At 46.3% G+C, this 16,690-nt stretch overlaps 1 protein-coding gene across 1 annotated transcript; it reads right to left on the bottom strand.

Annotated features, from left to right (window-relative positions):
- Window positions 1-10,720: 10,720 nt before the first annotated feature.
- On the bottom strand, window positions 10,721-14,971 carry LOC116183338 (prostate stem cell antigen-like). Its single transcript, XM_031504191.3, has 3 exons — window positions 14,718-14,971; window positions 12,291-12,395; window positions 10,721-11,165 (listed from the first exon to the last, which is right to left on the bottom strand). The coding sequence occupies exons 1-3, from the start codon at window positions 14,767-14,769 to the stop codon at window positions 10,954-10,956; spliced, it is 369 nt and encodes a 122-aa protein (XP_031360051.3). The 5' UTR covers window positions 14,770-14,971; the 3' UTR covers window positions 10,721-10,953.
- Window positions 14,972-16,690: the final 1,719 nt, after the last annotated feature.

Here is a 16,690-nt window from a genome sequence, read left to right as displayed (position 1 = left end):
TTTAGCAAAGTAATAAGACAGAATGATGTGGGAACATTTATTAAGATGGCACAGATGGAAATTAAATTGATATAAGATGGGTGAGAATTTTTTAAAGGCCTGGCAGCAGAGGAGCTGGAAAAATTTAAAGTGTTGGGAGTGGGATATGAGTGGGGAAATTCATCAGCGACATTCCTCACTTTTGGAGTGCTCTCACTTCATATTTTCTGTTAAGACCTTGAAAGATGCCAAACAGGATGGAATTTACGGGTGGCACAAATCCGGGAAGCCTCGGCAATTCCAGGAAGGATCAGGATATCATGAAGAACCAGGTGGCTTGGATGCCAGCTGGATTAAATGGATCATCCACCATATAAATCAATTGTAGGGTGAATGAGGACATCACCCGGTGATGACTGGGAGATGAAAGATGAGGGAATTCTTGGATGATCCCGGCTGGAAACGCTGTCAGGCACCTGATGGAGCATGGAAAAGGTGCAACACCGTGTGCATTTGCCCACCTGTGGCTGAGGGACCTGAATTCCCACCCAAAAGATCATGGAAAGTTGAGAATGGAGGGAATATGAAGCCAAAAGGGAAGATTTAATAAAGAGGGAACATGGATTTTCACACAGGCATGTGGCAATAGGACAAAGGGGAAATGGTTTTAAACTAAATGAAGATTTATATTAGAATTAGGGAAGAAATTCTTTCCTGCGAGAGAGGGGAAACACTGGATTAAGTTGCCCAGAGAAGCTGTGGCTCCACCATCCTTGGAAGTGTTCCAGGCCAGGTTGGACAGGGCTTGGAGCAACCTGGGATAGCAGAGGGTGTCCCTGCCCATGGCATGGGATTGGAACTAAATGGTATTGAAGGTCCCTTAAACCCCAAACCTTTCCATGATTCTCGAAGAGTTGGGATTTCTTTCCCAAATATGGCCACACGCAACAGCAGGGAAGAATTACCTGAGATAGGGAAAATGGTGGCATTAGAGAAAAACAGTCCTTCGCTTCTCCATATAAACTTTCCATGTTTAGTGTCACCATAGGAACTCTCAAGGCTGGAGAACTGATCCATGCTCATGACTGGAAAACTGGGATGGACACGCAGAAGGTTTGGACTGGTTTGGACTGGATATAAGCAGTGTTTTTGCCAGACACTTGAGTGGAAAGGCTTTATGACCTTCCCAGCAGTAACATTCCAGGAAAACCTTTAATCTCCAATTCCCATCTATCCATCCTGCATAGCTGTCCTGTCATCCAAGAATGTTGGGTAATTCCTCATTTGGGGTTCCAGGTTAGCAAACACCCCCATGGCTAAAAATAAGAGTTTATGGACAGTGCTCAGCTCTGGGTACAGATGAATCCAGCTCTTCCACACTCCTTTATTTTGGCAGTGCCAGTGCCCTGGCAATTCATATTTGGATAATTCCACTATTTGGAGTGGTAGAAGTGGATGATAGAGGAAGAAATCTTACCATGTAAAATTTCCACTGGTTTGGGGGCGAACTCAGCAGGTTTGAAAGTTATTCCACATGTGAGAGAGGTGAGACTAAAATTTACACCTTGTTTCTGCTGGAAGCACTCCCAGGTCTCATGTCAGCTCTGCCTGGATGGGGTTGGAGGAAGGTGAAAAGGAAAATAAGAGTGACACATAAGTGGAATATTCACTTTGCTGTGATGTAGGGATCCGTTTGCCTTAATATCTTATTAAACATATTGAAAGGCTCAGAGGGTTGGGATTATACAATTTGTACAAGAGAAGCTCTGTGGTGACCTTAGTGCCCCTCCCAGTACCTGAGGGAGCTCCAAAAGAGCTGGAGAGGGAGTTTGGAAAAGGGATGGAGTGACAGGATACAGGGAAGGGCTTCCCACTGCCAGAGGGCAGGGTTAGGGTGGATACTGGGGAGGAATTCTTCCCTGTGAGGGTGCTGAGGCCCTGGCACAGATTTTCCAGAGAAGCTGTGGCTGCTCCATCCCTGGAAGTGTTGAAGTCCAGGTTGGACAGGGCTTGGAGCAACTGGGGAAAGTGGAAGGCATCCCTGCCCATGGCAGGGGTGTTGGAACTGGATGATCTTTCAGGCCCCCCTTGCAACCCAGACCATTCCACGATTCTGGACCTGATACTGATGGAGAAGATGGGACCCTTGTCCTCTTGGGCTCCTCTTGGAGAGACAGCCCCGTCATGTGGGGCAGAGCAGAACATCCACCCTTCACCAACCACCTTCACCAAGTGTCTGCATTGTCTCTTTGCCTCCTACACCCCTGGCTGCCCTCAGGATGCTTCCTGCTCCTGATCCCACTGTTGGGTTGGGAAGAGGCGGCTGTGAGCTCTACTTTAGCCGGAGGATTTGGGCTTGTTCATGTCGACATCTAAATTGTGGAGTCAACAGAAGTTTCCCCTGTCATTTCTGTGATGCAAAGGTGTCCCCTGTTTTTTATTTTGTGGTGAATCACCGGGGTGGTGGTGGCACGGCATTTACCTTGGCGTAGCCACACGGTGTTGTGGCTTTGCTTCCTGGTCTCCACCCTCGGTGTTTTGGGGTTCTTCACAGAAAGTGTGGTGAAATCTGTGCAGAGAAAGAGTCAGCTGTCCTGAACAGGTTGGATTAGATTAGATTAGATTAGATTAGATTAGATTAGATTAGATTAGATTAGACTTGACTTTTCACTTGGAAGGGTCCTACAATGCCCATCCAGTCTAAGTCCCTGACGAATTCAGGGCTGACCAGAATTAAAAGTATATTCTGAAATCCAAATTCTGACAGGCGTGAGGCACTGACCACCTCTCCAAGAAGCTGTTCTGGTGTTTGACCACTCTTGGTTAAAAAACCCTCCTGATGTGCAGTCTATACCTCCCCTGGTGCAGCTTTGACCCTTTCCCACACGTTCTGTTCCTGGATCCCAGGGAGAGGAGCTCAGCACGTCCCTCCCCACTTTGCCTCCTCAGGGAGTTGCCATGAGGTTCCCTCCCAGCCTCATTTTCTCCAAACTGGGCAAACCCAGAGCGCTCAAGGATGTTCCTTCCAGCCCTTCTCCAGCTTTATTGCCCTCACGTGGATGCATTCCAGGATATTCCCATCAGTCCTAATTTGCGGGGCCAAAATTGCACAGAATGTTTTAGGGGAAGCCACGCTGGACACAGCAGGATAATCTCCCTGGACACAGCCCAGGAAGTGGTTTGTCCTCTTGGCTGCCAGGACACACTGGTGGCTCCTATGGAACTCTGTCAGATTCCTTCTGCAGGACTGGTTTCCAGTCCTTCCTCTCCCAGCTTATCTTGTGCCTGGCATTGCTCCATTTTAGGTGCAGAATCTGTCATTTAGACCTGTTAAATGTCATCCCATTAATCACTAATTTCCTTCTCTTTCACAGCTGGGGAATAAACACCCACCCCAGCCTCCATTTCCATTCCTTGCATCTTTTCCACTTTACACAAAGGTCTCTGGGAATGAGACATTTCTCTAGAACAGAGTCACAAAACTTTGGAGGAAAACGAACATTTCCTGCCTGGATATTAACAATTCCTGCTGAGCATGGAGAATACAATGTGCAGCCCTGGATGTGAGGATTTTCCATGGACCAGCAACAGCAACAACCATTTGTGTAGACTTTGACCTGGGCTGAGGTAGTGACTGGTTGAAGACACTTTGAAAAGGGTTTGGGCAGATCCAGTTTGGGAGGGAATGGTTCAGTCTGAGAACTCTTTAATCCATTTGGAAGTTGATTTTCCTTCACCAGATTACTCAGATTTCTCCTGCCCCAGCAATCACACAGTTCAATGTCACATTTTTACACAAAACCCTTCAGTCCCTTCGAACATCTTCAACCTTTTGCTGTGCATCTCTACTGAAATAAATATTATTTATTAGTTAAAACTGATATTGCAGAGCATCTAAAAAATTGAAGACCATGGAATCATGGAAGTAGTTTATTTTGGAAGGGCTAGCAAAGATTCTCTCAACCAACTCCCTGACGTGGGCAGGGACAGAGATGCTGAGGATGAGTCTCTGGCACTGAACCTGACTAAAAAAAAATTATCTGTGATTTTTTTTCCTGTCAAAACCCACCGATTGCATGCAAACTGCCTCTGGGAATGGCTTTTGGGTTGTTTTAACTCCTCTGCCACCCCTAGGAATTGTCTGGGAGATCCTTGGCCTCAACCCATGCTTGTGAGAGTAGGGATGAGGAACCTCCAGTGCCCAGAGGTGTTCACTGTCCTGGAACTGTGACCTCTGGGCCTGGGACTTGCTGATCCCATTTTCTAGAAGGCCAGAAAAGCAGCAAGTTGTTTGTATTTTGCCTTCCATGATTTTTAAGGAGGTATTTTTCCCACCCTTTATTCAACCTGCATTTCTCGGGGGTGTGTGGGTGTATCCCACCTCCTGTGCTCGTTAAGCAGGATCCTTCCAGGGAATACAATATGTTTCAGGATGTTTTGGGCTTGATTTACGTCAAAATGGGCCTTAAAACTTGTACAGTAATGTTAAAAAAAAGAAAAACATCACAAAGGGACAATAAATTTAGGGGATAGCCAAGAAGTGAATGCGTTTTATTTTTTCTGGTAATCCAAGTGTCAGGGAATTCTCGATTCTTATGGATACAGGAGACACTGATGAAAACCCTGCAAGAATTTCTGATGGGGACATGCTGGCAACGAATCCCTGCTTCCCATGGATACTGTGAAGCAACAGATCTCCATGGCAAAGGCAAATATTTCTTTTCCTCATCAAAGGGATGAGGAGAAGCAGGGCAGAGCTGCCGCACTTGAGCACCTGATAACAGAACGTTTGCTGCAAAAACATCAAAGAAGATAAATTAATTGGCTGGGATTATGAAGGGCAGGGAAACAGCTGTCTTTGACAGCCCATGGGTGTGAGAGTGTTGTTAAATGCTCTGTCATTTTACTGCAAGGCAGCTGGAGCCAGTCCAGAGGTGATGACTGAAAATGAGCACCTCATGCATGACAAGGAATTACCATTCCCTGCCTCCTCCCTGCAAGAGCAAGAGTGGAAAGGGTTTATTTCCTGATTGCTGTCTTTTAAATATTCCCATTTTATTTCAATACTCAAATTCTGATGGCAACTCTGCCTTTATTTTTCTAAATTTTCTTCATTTCACGTGCAGAGGAACAGAGTAGGTCAGGTGTGCTCAAATGATCACATTTCAAGTAATGATTTGAAATCTTGGCCACACCTTCCTCTCTTTTTAATTATGGAAGTTGAAAAGGTGTCAAAAATGTTATTTTAAGCAGGATGAATGATCACCCTCCTCTTCATTAAATAAATACTGGAGGTTACAGACAGAGATTACATCATTTTTTTTCTTGAATTTGTCTGTGAGAGCAGACAAAGCTGTTATTTTTGCGAGTTCAAAGGCTGCTGCCAAATGTAAATCCAAAAGCAGACATCACAACTCATTTGGCACCTGTGTGTGGCACCACCCAGGTTTGTCCCTGCAAATAACTCAGTGTGTGGTGACCCCTGAGGAGAACAAATCCATCACTCCACTTTCACTCCCCTGCCCTGGGTGAAGTCCTCATTCCACAGATTCGCTCGAGGCCAGATTGAATCTGAATTAAAACAAACAGAGAGGAAGGAGCAAAATGTTTTTGCCTTTTCTGACTCAGCCCCATGCCTGTCACCTCTCTTTACGGGGAGGTGGTGACACTGTCCCAGCCAGGGAGGGCCACCAGCAGAGGTGGGAAAGGTTCCAGGGCTGGGTCATGCTGTCTTTGAGTGATTCATGTGGGGAACCACCGACAGAGTTGAGCAGGTGCCTTTAAATTTCACTATTCCAGGCACAGAGGTTATTCCAGTGTCAGGGTTGAACCTGTCTGGTGTAAAATAATTCAAGGAAAGGCACATTACAAGAGCTTTTTTACTGAGTTGATGGCTTTTAAGGTGATGTCTCCATAAAATATGGATGAGAAATCAGAGAAGCCATTGAAGGAGGAGGTTGGGGTTGCAAGAGAATCTGAGCATCAAGAGCATTGTCAGATGAGTCAGAGCAGCTCCTGTTTTGCAAAGAGTGCTGAAAAAGGAGTTTGGAAAGGCATTAAGAGAGGTCAGGATTATGTCAGAAACGAGGGGTCAAGGGATCTCTGGCACACGGAGTTGTCAAGTGGCAGGATGGGAGTGGGATTAATCAAGATGCCATGGGATGAACTTGGCTTGTCCTGCATGAGAGGCAGCTACAATTCATTGAGGGAAGTTCTGCAAAGGGCAGGAATTTGGACTGGTTTTAGTGGTAATGATGCCTTAGCATCTAGGCTTTTATATATTTTTATATATTTTTTATATATTAATGCAAAGGGCGGGAATTTGGATTGGTTTTGGTGGTAATGATGCCTTATGATCTAAACTTTTATATTTTTCATATATTTTTATGTATTCCTTCAAAGGGCAGGAATTTGGATTGGTTTTAGTGGTAATGATACCTTAGCATCTAGGCTTTTATATATTTTCATATATTTTTTATATATTCCTGCAAAGGGAGGGAATTTGGATTTGTTTTAGTGGTAATGATGCCTTAGGATTTAAGTTTCTATGCTTTTCATGTATTTGTAATCCTGTAGTTCTTTAGTGTGTAACTCTAAAGTCCACATACATTGTTAGCTACTGCTTTCCCATATTGGTTGGACAAAACAATTCCTCTCCAGGCCTGGGAATCAAGGACACCTCACCGTCTCAGGCCCTGAGAAATGCAAACAACAGTGAGTTGGGGGGGAGCAAGATTGGGGTAAATTACTTAATTACTTGAAGCTGTAATTGGATCAACTCCTGATATGGACCAAACTTATAAAAGTATAAAAATCCACAGCCTGTTCTCCATTTTTTGGGGTGTAGCCCCTGGATGGACTTCATCTGCCCAAAATGCACCTGAAGGCCCTCCGAAAAAGAGAACTGCTTTTTATCCTCTTAATTTTGTCTGGCTTCTGTTTTTAGGCAGCCCAAAAAACCATCAGTTTGACATCAGTTTAATAAGAGGTGGAGGAGAGCTAACTGTTCTATCTGTCCCCAAAAAACACCTTCATTGCACAGCAACACGTGCATGATCCAGAGCAGGAATGTGGCTGGGCAGGGCGGGTTGGGAGCGGGTGAGCCTTCCCCAGCTGACTGTGAGATCATTTTTAGCCTCAGCCTCTCCCCTGGCCCGTTAAAGTCGCTATCTGAACATCTCTGCATGTGTTGGGCCTGACAACATCTGAACAAGGCAGAGGAATGGAAATGCCGTGGAACTCGCCTCGGGCCATAAGGGAAATGTGGAGCACGGCAGGGAATTGCTGGTCCCTAAGTCCAGCTCATCTGGACTTTCTCCAGTGGTTTAAATCCAGTTTTTAATCAGCTGCTGCAAACTGGGATTATTTCAGAGGAACTTTTTCAGACTGGTAAAGGCACTGGATGTAAAATTCTAATGTGCTGTCGGAAATACTGGGTGGCTCAGTCCTTATCCACAGGGATGATGAGTAATGGTTAATTGTACCATGAGAAAAGAGAATTCATGAAGCCTTAGAATAATGGAATGGTTTGATTTGGAAGTAACCTTCATGATCAACTTGTGGGCAAAGACAACTTCTGCTAGACCAGATTGCTCCAAGCCCCATCCAACCCATCCTGGAACACCTGAGTTTTTTTAAGACCCATCCTCAATTTCAGGCCTTTTCAGAAGTGTGGAGAGGACAGAATTGATAAAACTGTTCAAGAAGCAACTTCCTTGGGCGAAATGCACCCAGCCTTGTTTTTCAGATGAATATTGTGCTTGTGTGTCCTGCAGCAGCTCTCAGGATGATTTAACAGCACCCAAAATGTAAATTATCACAGATTTCTGCTCTAACAGAGCGTGCTGGTGACAGAGAGTGCAGGCAGAGCAGAGAGACCTGACCCAGAGTCCTGTTGAGATTTGTGACGGGTTTAAAGCAGGAGGGGGAACCAATCTTTCTGCCAAGGTGCAGTCCCAGCCCATTGGCTATTCTCAGGAGAACTTCCCTTTCTCTTCCTGGTCCTTCCCTGGCCTAACCCAGGTTCTGATCCGCAGCTGAGTCATTTATCTGCCCCAGTTTGCCACTTCCTTGCCCTTCCCAGAAATCAGAGGGTTGTTTTTGAGGCTGCTCTGTTGGTGACCTGGATGGACAGTGACATTTGGGGCTATTACAGGCATTGTGCCAGGTGCCATCAACTCCACAGGGGGCTCCTGCCCTGTTCTTTCCTGTTTTTGTCCCAGTCTCGGCCTCTCCCAGCTGCACCTTCTCTGAATTATCTCATCACCACATCATGGAATCCCAGAACACTTTGGGCTGGAACACCCCCACCATGGACAGGGACACCTTCCTGTAGACCAGATTGCTCCAAGCCCCATCCAACCTGGCCTGGAACACTTCCAGGGATGGGGCTGCCACAGCTTCTCTGGGTAAACCTGTTCCAGGGCCTCAGCACCCTCCTAGGGAATAATTCCTTCCCAATATCCCAACTAACCCTGTTCTCTGGCAGTGGGAAGCCATTCCCTGTGTCCTCTCTGTCCATCCCTTGTCCAAAGTCCCTCTCCAGCTCTCCCAGAGCTCCTTTAGGCACTGAAAGCTCTCCCCAGAGCCTTTCCTTCTTCAGGCTGAACAACCCCAGCTCTCTCTGCCTCTCCTTACTGGGGAGGTGCTCCATGCTATCCTACCCGTGCAATTGCAGGTACATCCACAGGGAGGATTTATCTCCAGGTAAATCCAGATGAGAATCACTCAGTGGTCAATTCTGGACTCCTTTGGGGCAGAAACTGGGAGAAGAAATCATCTCTTGATCCTCTGAGTGATAAGGCACTGGGTCTCAACCACCAGAGTTTGGGAAAGCCATCTCTTGGCTCTGGGAAGAAATGCCTTAATTCCATGCTTGGAGAGGTAAACGGCATTGACATGGGACCAAAATGTTAAACTAGAGCTGAACAGCCCCCATTTATGCTTTCCTGTCTTACTTTTGTGGCCGAATTTCCAAAATTCCCACCCCTGGAAGTGTTCAAGGCCAGGTTGGATGGGGATCTGAGCAACCTGGTGTAGTGGAAGTGCCCTGCCCATGGCAGGGCAGTGGAACAGGATGATTTTCAAAGTCCCTTCCAACCCAAACCATTCCATGAATTTCGGAATGTGTTTGACCACTCCAGAAGCTGGAAGAGGCTGTTTCACCCAACTTCCCTGAGGACTGCAATGGCTCTGGTGCCACCACGCCTTGGCCACTTAGATTCCCAGTCTCCAGAAAAGAGCACTGCAGCCACATTTCTTGTTGGAAATGGCCTCTGGATGTGGACGTGCCCAGGAATTGTTTCAGAAAGTGCACGCAGGGCATTAAGGTGCCAGGGACATCCTTGCAGCGCAAGGAGAGGATTCCCTGGCACGGAGAGCTCATGGAGTTGGTCACCAATGCAGAAAACAGCCAGACTGGAAGACCTGGAGGTGGATGAGCCTCTTTTCAGGGATATGACTCAGGAGGTTTGGAAAAGCCAGAATAAATCACTCGTCCTAAATCCTCCCTTCACAAATAACCAGACTGGATTCCTATAAACAAGGTGGCTCATTCTTGATTTCCTCTGGGGAAATCCCTCCCCATCTTCCTGCAATTAGCAGCTTCCTTACAATTAGCCTTGCATCCTGAGGATTTGCGCGCTTTTCACAACAGCTGACATGTCATCATCTCCTGACATCCTTTTGACTTCATCCCAAATGGGATTTTGACCCATGGCTATGGATCCTCCAGGTGATCCATCCCCACCAGGGCAATGATTCCCTGTTATTTCAGCCTGTGGATCTCCACATCCTTGGCAGCTCCAGTAGGTTTTAAGGTGGAAGAGAGGAATTTGGGGTCCTTGGCCAATCTCCCTCCTCTTTTAGTCCTCCACCCACTGCTGTCCTGACTCCACACCTCCTTAAATCCTGCTCTCCCACTCAGGGCTGTCCCAGATTCACTCTCCATGTTTTCCTCATTGTTTTTTTTACCAAATCTCTTTATGTGGGTGTAGCTTGGAAAACTCACCTGAGATTTTCTCTCAGGCCTCTTCATACAGAGCTTTTCCTGCTGCCTTTGGTCTCCCAATGCAAGGTGGAAACAGCCAAGTTTATATCCATAAAATAAATCAGCTGGAGAAGGCATGGAATAACTTTGAATCTATAGCCTCAGAGAGGGGCTGTTAGAGAGAGAGATGTTAAAGAGTCTGCCTTGTATGCAGACACCTCATTGTTGCTCAGTCTCAAACCATTGGCCTTGGAACACTGATCCAGCCCATCCAGATCCCTCTGCAAAGCCTTCCTGCCCTCCAGGAGATCAACATCCCACCCGACTTGGTGCCATCCATGAACTTCCAGAGGGTGTCTTGACCTCCTCATCCAGATTATCAATAAAGATGTTGGACTGAGCCCAGTACCGATACCAGGGGGACACCACTGGTGACCAACCACCAGCTGGATGTGGCACCATTCCCCACCACTCTGGGCCTGGAATCCAGCCAGTTTTTAACCCAGCCAAGAGTGCACATTCCCAAACCCTGGGCTGCCAGTTTTCCTGAAGAATGCCATGGGAAGCAGCATCACAGACTTCCCAGAACTCCAGAGAGATACATCTGCAGCCTTTCCCTCATCCTCTGAGGAGGTTACCTGGTCATAAAAGGGACTTTAGGTCACATTGCACAGCAATGACCTGGGCTGGACATAAAACACCCACCTGCAGCTCTGCTGTGGGCAGGAATAGATGACTGAGTGATAGACACAGTTGGTGGAGAAATAACTTTATTTTAGGTGTTTTGCAGATAACATGAAATTCCTTTATCTGGTAGCACTGGAGCTTTGCAGTGAGATTAAAGCAGAAGCCATCATATGGCAAAGAGCTGCCATCAGCTCCCAGGGTGCTGGGTGCCCAACACACCCCACTGCTCCTGGTTACAATGCCTGCTATTAGAGGGGTGCTCCAAGACTTTCTGTGGTCATGGGAGGCATCTTTGCTCCTCAGAATTTGTTGTTGAGGACGGTCCAGAGCACTCCGGCCGCTATCCCTCCGGCCAGCCCGTAGCTGGACCTCACATTGCCCGCGGCGTTGACGTTGCACAAGTCACTGCTGCAGCAGGAGATGTTCCTGTTGCCCACGTTGAAGTCCTGGTAAGTTGGGTCACACGAGGAGTCACATCCCTTGCTGATGACGCTGAAGAGCCCCACAACCCCTGGGAGGAAAGCAGGACCATTATTACAAGGATTCAGAAGAAGCCAAGCCTTTGTGGAACTGAATAATGGGGATGCTTGTTAGGTGGGACAAAAATCGGAATCACAGAATGGTTTGGGTTGGAAGGGACGTTCAAGATCATCTCATGGGCAGGGACACCTTCCACTAGGCCAATCTTTTCCAAGCCCTGTCCAGCCTAGCCTTGGACAATTCCAGGATGGAGCAGCCACAGCTTCTTTGGGCCTCACCACCCTCAAAGCAAGGAATTTATTCTTATTTTCCCATCTAAGCCTGCCCTCTCTCATGTGAAGCCCAATCCCAAACACCTTTGTTGCACGGAGCCTTTCAACACCTGGGAAATTATGGAAAAATTGCTGTTCCCTTTTCAGATGGGACAATTGTTGTTTGATTTGTTTCTGAGAGGCACAGCCCATCTTTTTGGCCATTTTTAGCAACTGCTTGTTGCCAGCAGATTTTGTCCTCCAGGAGATCTAAAATCCATTCTGGGCACCAAATCTTTGCCACGTGCAATAAACAACAAAGAGTTCTACAACATCTTGGCTCTCCTGTATGTGAATGTCATGGATTTGCACATTCCCAACCGAGATAATTCCTACTGGAGTTATCCCATCTACTGCCTGACAGAGAGGAGCTTAAATGTGGCACTGAGGGGTTTTGTGCCCCAGGGCTAAGAGCAACTCGGCTGTTGGCACAGGTCTGGACAGGGCAAAGCAGATTTAGAACAGGAGAATAAAATCCTATTTTTTCAAATTTTCCCACAGACACAGAGATGAAATTTTGTCATTTTCATTGATTTCACCTCAAATCAGCGACTCCTAACTTAACAACCAAGTTGGACCAGGCTCAGCCCCTCCCATTCTAATTAATGTTTGCAAATAGTGCAACAAATTAACTATTTCCCTTGAAAGCAAATAATCTTTTGGTGCTGTGGAAGAGAAATAAATCTAATTTTGCACTGGTGAAAGACATTTGCACACTGAGGTTTGCTGGCCCAAACAACCTGGTGTATCCAAACTGGGTGAGCCTGGATGGGACACCTGAGGCTGGGAAAAGTTTTGGCTCCAGCATCCCAACTAAGACATTTCCCACCCCTGCTTTTCCTTACGGATCACGTCTGTCTTGCACATTTGGTTAGCGTCACATGTCATCTCTGTCTGGCACTTGGTGTTGCTGAGCTCGGACTTGCAGCTGTAACACCTCAAAGATGAACCTGCAAGAGAGAAAGCAGGGAATAATGGAATGGTTTGGGTTGGAAGGGACTTTAAAATCATCAAGTTCCACCACTTTGCCGTGGGAAGGGACAACCTCCAGATGACCAAGTTGCTCCGAGCCCCATCCAACCTGGACTTGGATACTTCCAGGGATGCAGCAGCCACATCTTCACTGTGCAGCCTGATCTATTTTTTTACCACACTCATTATAAAAAAATGTCTTAATTATAGCTAACCTAAATCCACCCTCTTTTAGTTTTAAAAAATTGCCTTTCATCCTATCCCAACAGGACCTCCTAAAAATTTATCGCCAACTCTCCCGGAGCCTCTTTAGGCACTGAAAGGGGCTCTCAGTGTTTTCTGTTTTCCAGGGTGAGCACCCCCAGCTCTCCCAGCCTCAGAGGAGAGAGGCTCCAGCCCTCGGGAGCATGGAGACCCCCATGGAGACCTCCATGGTCTCCTCTGGACTTGCTCCAGCAGCTCCACATCCTTCTGATGCTGGACCCCAGAACTGGACCCAGCCCTGCAGGTGGGGAGCAATTCTACACCTCTCATGTATCTTCAATCTATCCAAAACTCTCCAGAGAATTCAACCAAGTACTTGCACTGGGCAACAGGACCATTCCTGGGGATCTTCAAAGGAAGATATCACCACTGCTTTGGGAAAAAATATTGGTTTTTTTTTTTTTTTTTTTTTTTTTTTTTTTTTTTTTGTGGATAATAATATACCTGGTTGAGGTGGGAGTCAGGTTTGGCACGTGGTGAAGATATTTTGGATGTAGTCAGGGCAGTGAGAAGATGCTGCTCTGATTTTTAAAAGTGTAAAGTTTTCTTTTATAGTTCTTTAAAAAGTTTTAAAGTTCTCATAAAACTTTTTTAGCCTCCTGATAATGGAGCAAAAAGAAAGCAGATGGAGAGCTGGGCTTGAAGAGGATCATGGACTGGTTTGGATTAGAAGGATCATTTCATCAGGGACACATCCCTCCAGAGCAGGTTTCTCCAAGCCCCATCTGACCTGCCCTTGAGTGAGGGATGAAGCAGGAATTCACAAAGCCTCTTCCAGCCCCTTGTCTCAGTCCTTAACTTTTGACTCACCCTTTTCTAGAAATCAAAGTGAAAATAGGCTTTCACCCCTCTCTGACCACCCCTCATGGAAATGCCACTCCACAGGGGATGGAAATCGGTGCTGACCACATCTGCTGGGCTGCTCTGTGTCCAGCAAAGGCAGGAAAAACCTGGCAGCTCCCAAGCATCCAGCCCTGCTGAAAAATTATCCCCAGAGAATTTAAATCATGGTGTAATTACCTGTTCCTGTCATCTACTTGTGCCCTAGGGTGTCACTGGAGCCTTGCAAGTGTCAGTTAATAAATACATATATATATATATATATATATATATATAAATATGTATTTCCTTGAGCCCCATGACCACCAAATTTGCATCATTAATCCCTCAACTCAATACCCTAATGCCTGAAATATTCTTTTAGGACACTGAAATTTGGAAATTAGTGATTGAAGGGATTAATTTGAGGCACTTGGTCTCCCTCTGTCCGAACCTCTCTGGTGAAAATGACTGATGCAGTAACAGAGGTGAGGAGCCAACCCCCGATTTGTCTGAGTGCTGCACTGTTCTCACACTGATCTGACTTTTAAAGCAATAAAAGTCAAATTTTGAGTCTTCTGATGGAAGCTGGCAGAGAGAAAGGTCTGAGGGCTGTGCAAGACCCTTCACAACTTATTCCTTATGCATCCTCTGCTGACTGAGAAACTGCTCAAATTTGATTCTTCCCTTCTCTGGTAATAGGGAAAAGCTGCTTTAAACCAATTTTTTTTTGTTCTCAGTGGGGCTATAAAGACCTGATATTGTTGAAACCCCACCCATTCAGTCTATAGAATAACAGACTATGGCATAGACATTTTTACTGTCCTCCTAAAATCCTGGGAATCTGGGCAATGTCAGAGTCTGCTTTTGAAAGGAATTTGCAATTTTGATAGCCTGGGAAGAAAGAAAATAATCCCCCCACTTGACTTAGCCCTTCCCCCTTAAGTGTATGGTCTGGCTTTTAAAAAAAATGCATTTTGATTAATTCAAGGTTCAGGATTTATTTTTCCTGGAAGCTTCTCTCCCCAGCCCTCGAATCCCACCATCCCCAGGTGGGATGTGCATTTTTCCCACTCAACACCTATCCAAAGGGAAACACCTTGGGATGACAGGGTGCCAACATCTCTTCCCTCATTGCCAAACCCCACCACGAATTCTCCTTCCAGACTGAAAATCTGCAGGGAGGGATGCGGGGCGGATCATTTTTGGGGTCTTACCTGAGTCCACGCACAGGAGCACTCCCAGCAGGAGCACAAGGAAAGCCTTCATCTTGGAATAACCTATTTTGGGGCTGCCTCTCTGGGATGTTTCCTCCTGGGGCAGGTTATATATCCTGGGAGGCCGGGCGTGCCCACAAGGTCATCCCTGAGAAGGCACCTGAGGTTGCTGCTGGCAGCACCAAGGGAGGGGTTGCTTTGTGTGTTGGGATATTTGTGTTTGGTGCCTCTCCTCTTTCCCTGCCACTCTCCGGGCTCCCCTCCACCCCCCTGCCTTCCCTCCTACCCTTGGGCAAAGTGCTCACAGGAGTGGAAAAAGCCCCAAATTCTTCCGAACAAGGCTGGCCTTATGCATTTCTTCTTCAGAGCCACTGAGGCTGCAGTGGCACCCCCGTGAGCGAGGCTCTCCACCCCCGGTGCCACCCTGAGTGGTGCCATTGTGTTTAAACTGAGGACAAAATGTTCTTTGAATCAACAGCTCCGGGTATTTATCTGCCTGTGTGAGTGATACTCGTGATAACAAGGTATGTGGTGGGGAGGTATGTGGGCAATTTAAAAGTGCATTGGCATTTCCAGGTATTGAGGAGTTCATTCGCCATCATTTGCATTTATTTTCTATTAAAAAGCAGTGGCCCACTCTTTATTTTTGATGTTTGGAGCCCAAGGGACTTTGTGCTGGATTTATTTGGTGTTTTGAGATGTTTCATCTGTGGCTTGGCTCTTGTCTGGCATAGGCTGGGTACAAGTTTGGACACTTGGCAGACGCAGTGTCAACAGCCTGTCCACAAAATGTCATTTCTCCATCACAGACAGGGTGAGTTCAGCCACATTCCAGCCTCGAGTGCGAATGTTTGCTCTCGTGGGTTGAGCAGAGTCCTCTCCCATTCCTCACACCCTGTGACCACTTCTCAGGATACGCCAGGGCAAAAGAAAACAGGGTTGTTTTTTTTTTGCTAAATTCAATTTTTAATTGCTTTTTCCCCCTGGGATCTTGGGATTAGTGCTGTGCATTTCTCTCCTTCAGGGATTTATTCCCATGAAGTTTATCTCTCAGGAACCTTTCCAAAAGGTGTGCAAGTGGATCATTTATCAGTGGCTGTGGGGTGAAGGGTAGGGACTAAAACTCCTGCCCTGGCTTATGCTGGAGGAGAATCCATTGCAGGAGATGATTTGACAAATCCCAATTCCTCCATGGGGATCTTAACCACTTCCACTTGCACTCTTCTGTGTAAAAAATACCTAAAAGACCACCCCAACATCTTTTTTCTGTGTCTGTTGGCTTCCGCCTCATCATATTTTTACAGACCATATAATTTATAGACAAGCTTTATGGATTAAAAACCCTAATCTTTTTTCAGGCTCTGGACTTCCTCATTCAGAGGTATTGAAGGTTATTTTTCTTTTTTGATCCCTTAGGACTGTCCCTGTAGGGTTTGGCTTTTTGTGGTAAGGAAGAACAGGGCCAAGAGGAACAAAAACCACTCCCTATCAATTCCAGCAAGGTCTGGAATTAAATATTTCTTCAAAAATGCATTGATAAAGAATAAAAACTCTTTCCATCTTTCCCAGTGCCATTGTTTTTTGTTCTTTTTCTAACATCACCCAGAAAAGCTCGAAACTTGTGGTGCTGTGAGAGAATCTGACCGATGAGAGCTTCTCCATCCCCCAGTCCTGCTTGCCTGAGGCTGTGTGAGATCCCAGGAATTCCTGTATTCTTACGTAAATTGTTTATTCTCACTGTTTTTTGGGAAACTGAAGTGCAATTCCTGCCTGATTCCTGAAGATGGCAAACGTGCCCCGTTATAATTCCACGTGCATTAACACACAGTTACCCACAGGACTGGGTGTACAAAGCGTTGTTTTCTTTTCCTGAGGTTATAAAATTCCCAATGTATCTGCCGGCATGGAAAATATCATCAGTTTCCTCTGGAAACCTCATGATGTCTGCAAATCCCTCGGAATGTGGGTTTTTA

This window comes from Lonchura striata, chromosome 2 (genome assembly GCF_050655825.1).
Source record: "Lonchura striata isolate lonStrDom1 chromosome 2, ASM5065582v1, whole genome shotgun sequence".
In the NCBI taxonomy this organism is placed as follows: Eukaryota; Metazoa; Chordata; class Aves; order Passeriformes; family Estrildidae; genus Lonchura; species Lonchura striata.
Note: the sequence above shows the minus strand (reverse complement) of the source record. Positions and strands in the feature narration are given on the sequence as shown.

Bases quoted from the DNA above. Each gene is read 5' to 3' on its own strand.
- LOC116183338 (XM_031504191.3), bottom strand. From the start codon at position 14,769: ATGAAGGCTTTCCTTGTGCTCCTGCTGGGAGTGCTCCTGTGCGTGGAC. The intron at 12,396-14,717 runs GTAAGACCCCAA...TCTCTCTTGCAG, and splicing joins GCTCCTGTGCGTGGACTCAG to GTTCATCTTTGAGGTGTTAC. The intron at 11,166-12,290 runs GTAAGGAAAAGC...CTTTCCTCCCAG, and splicing joins GTGCAAGACAGACGTGATCC to GGGTTGTGGGGCTCTTCAGC.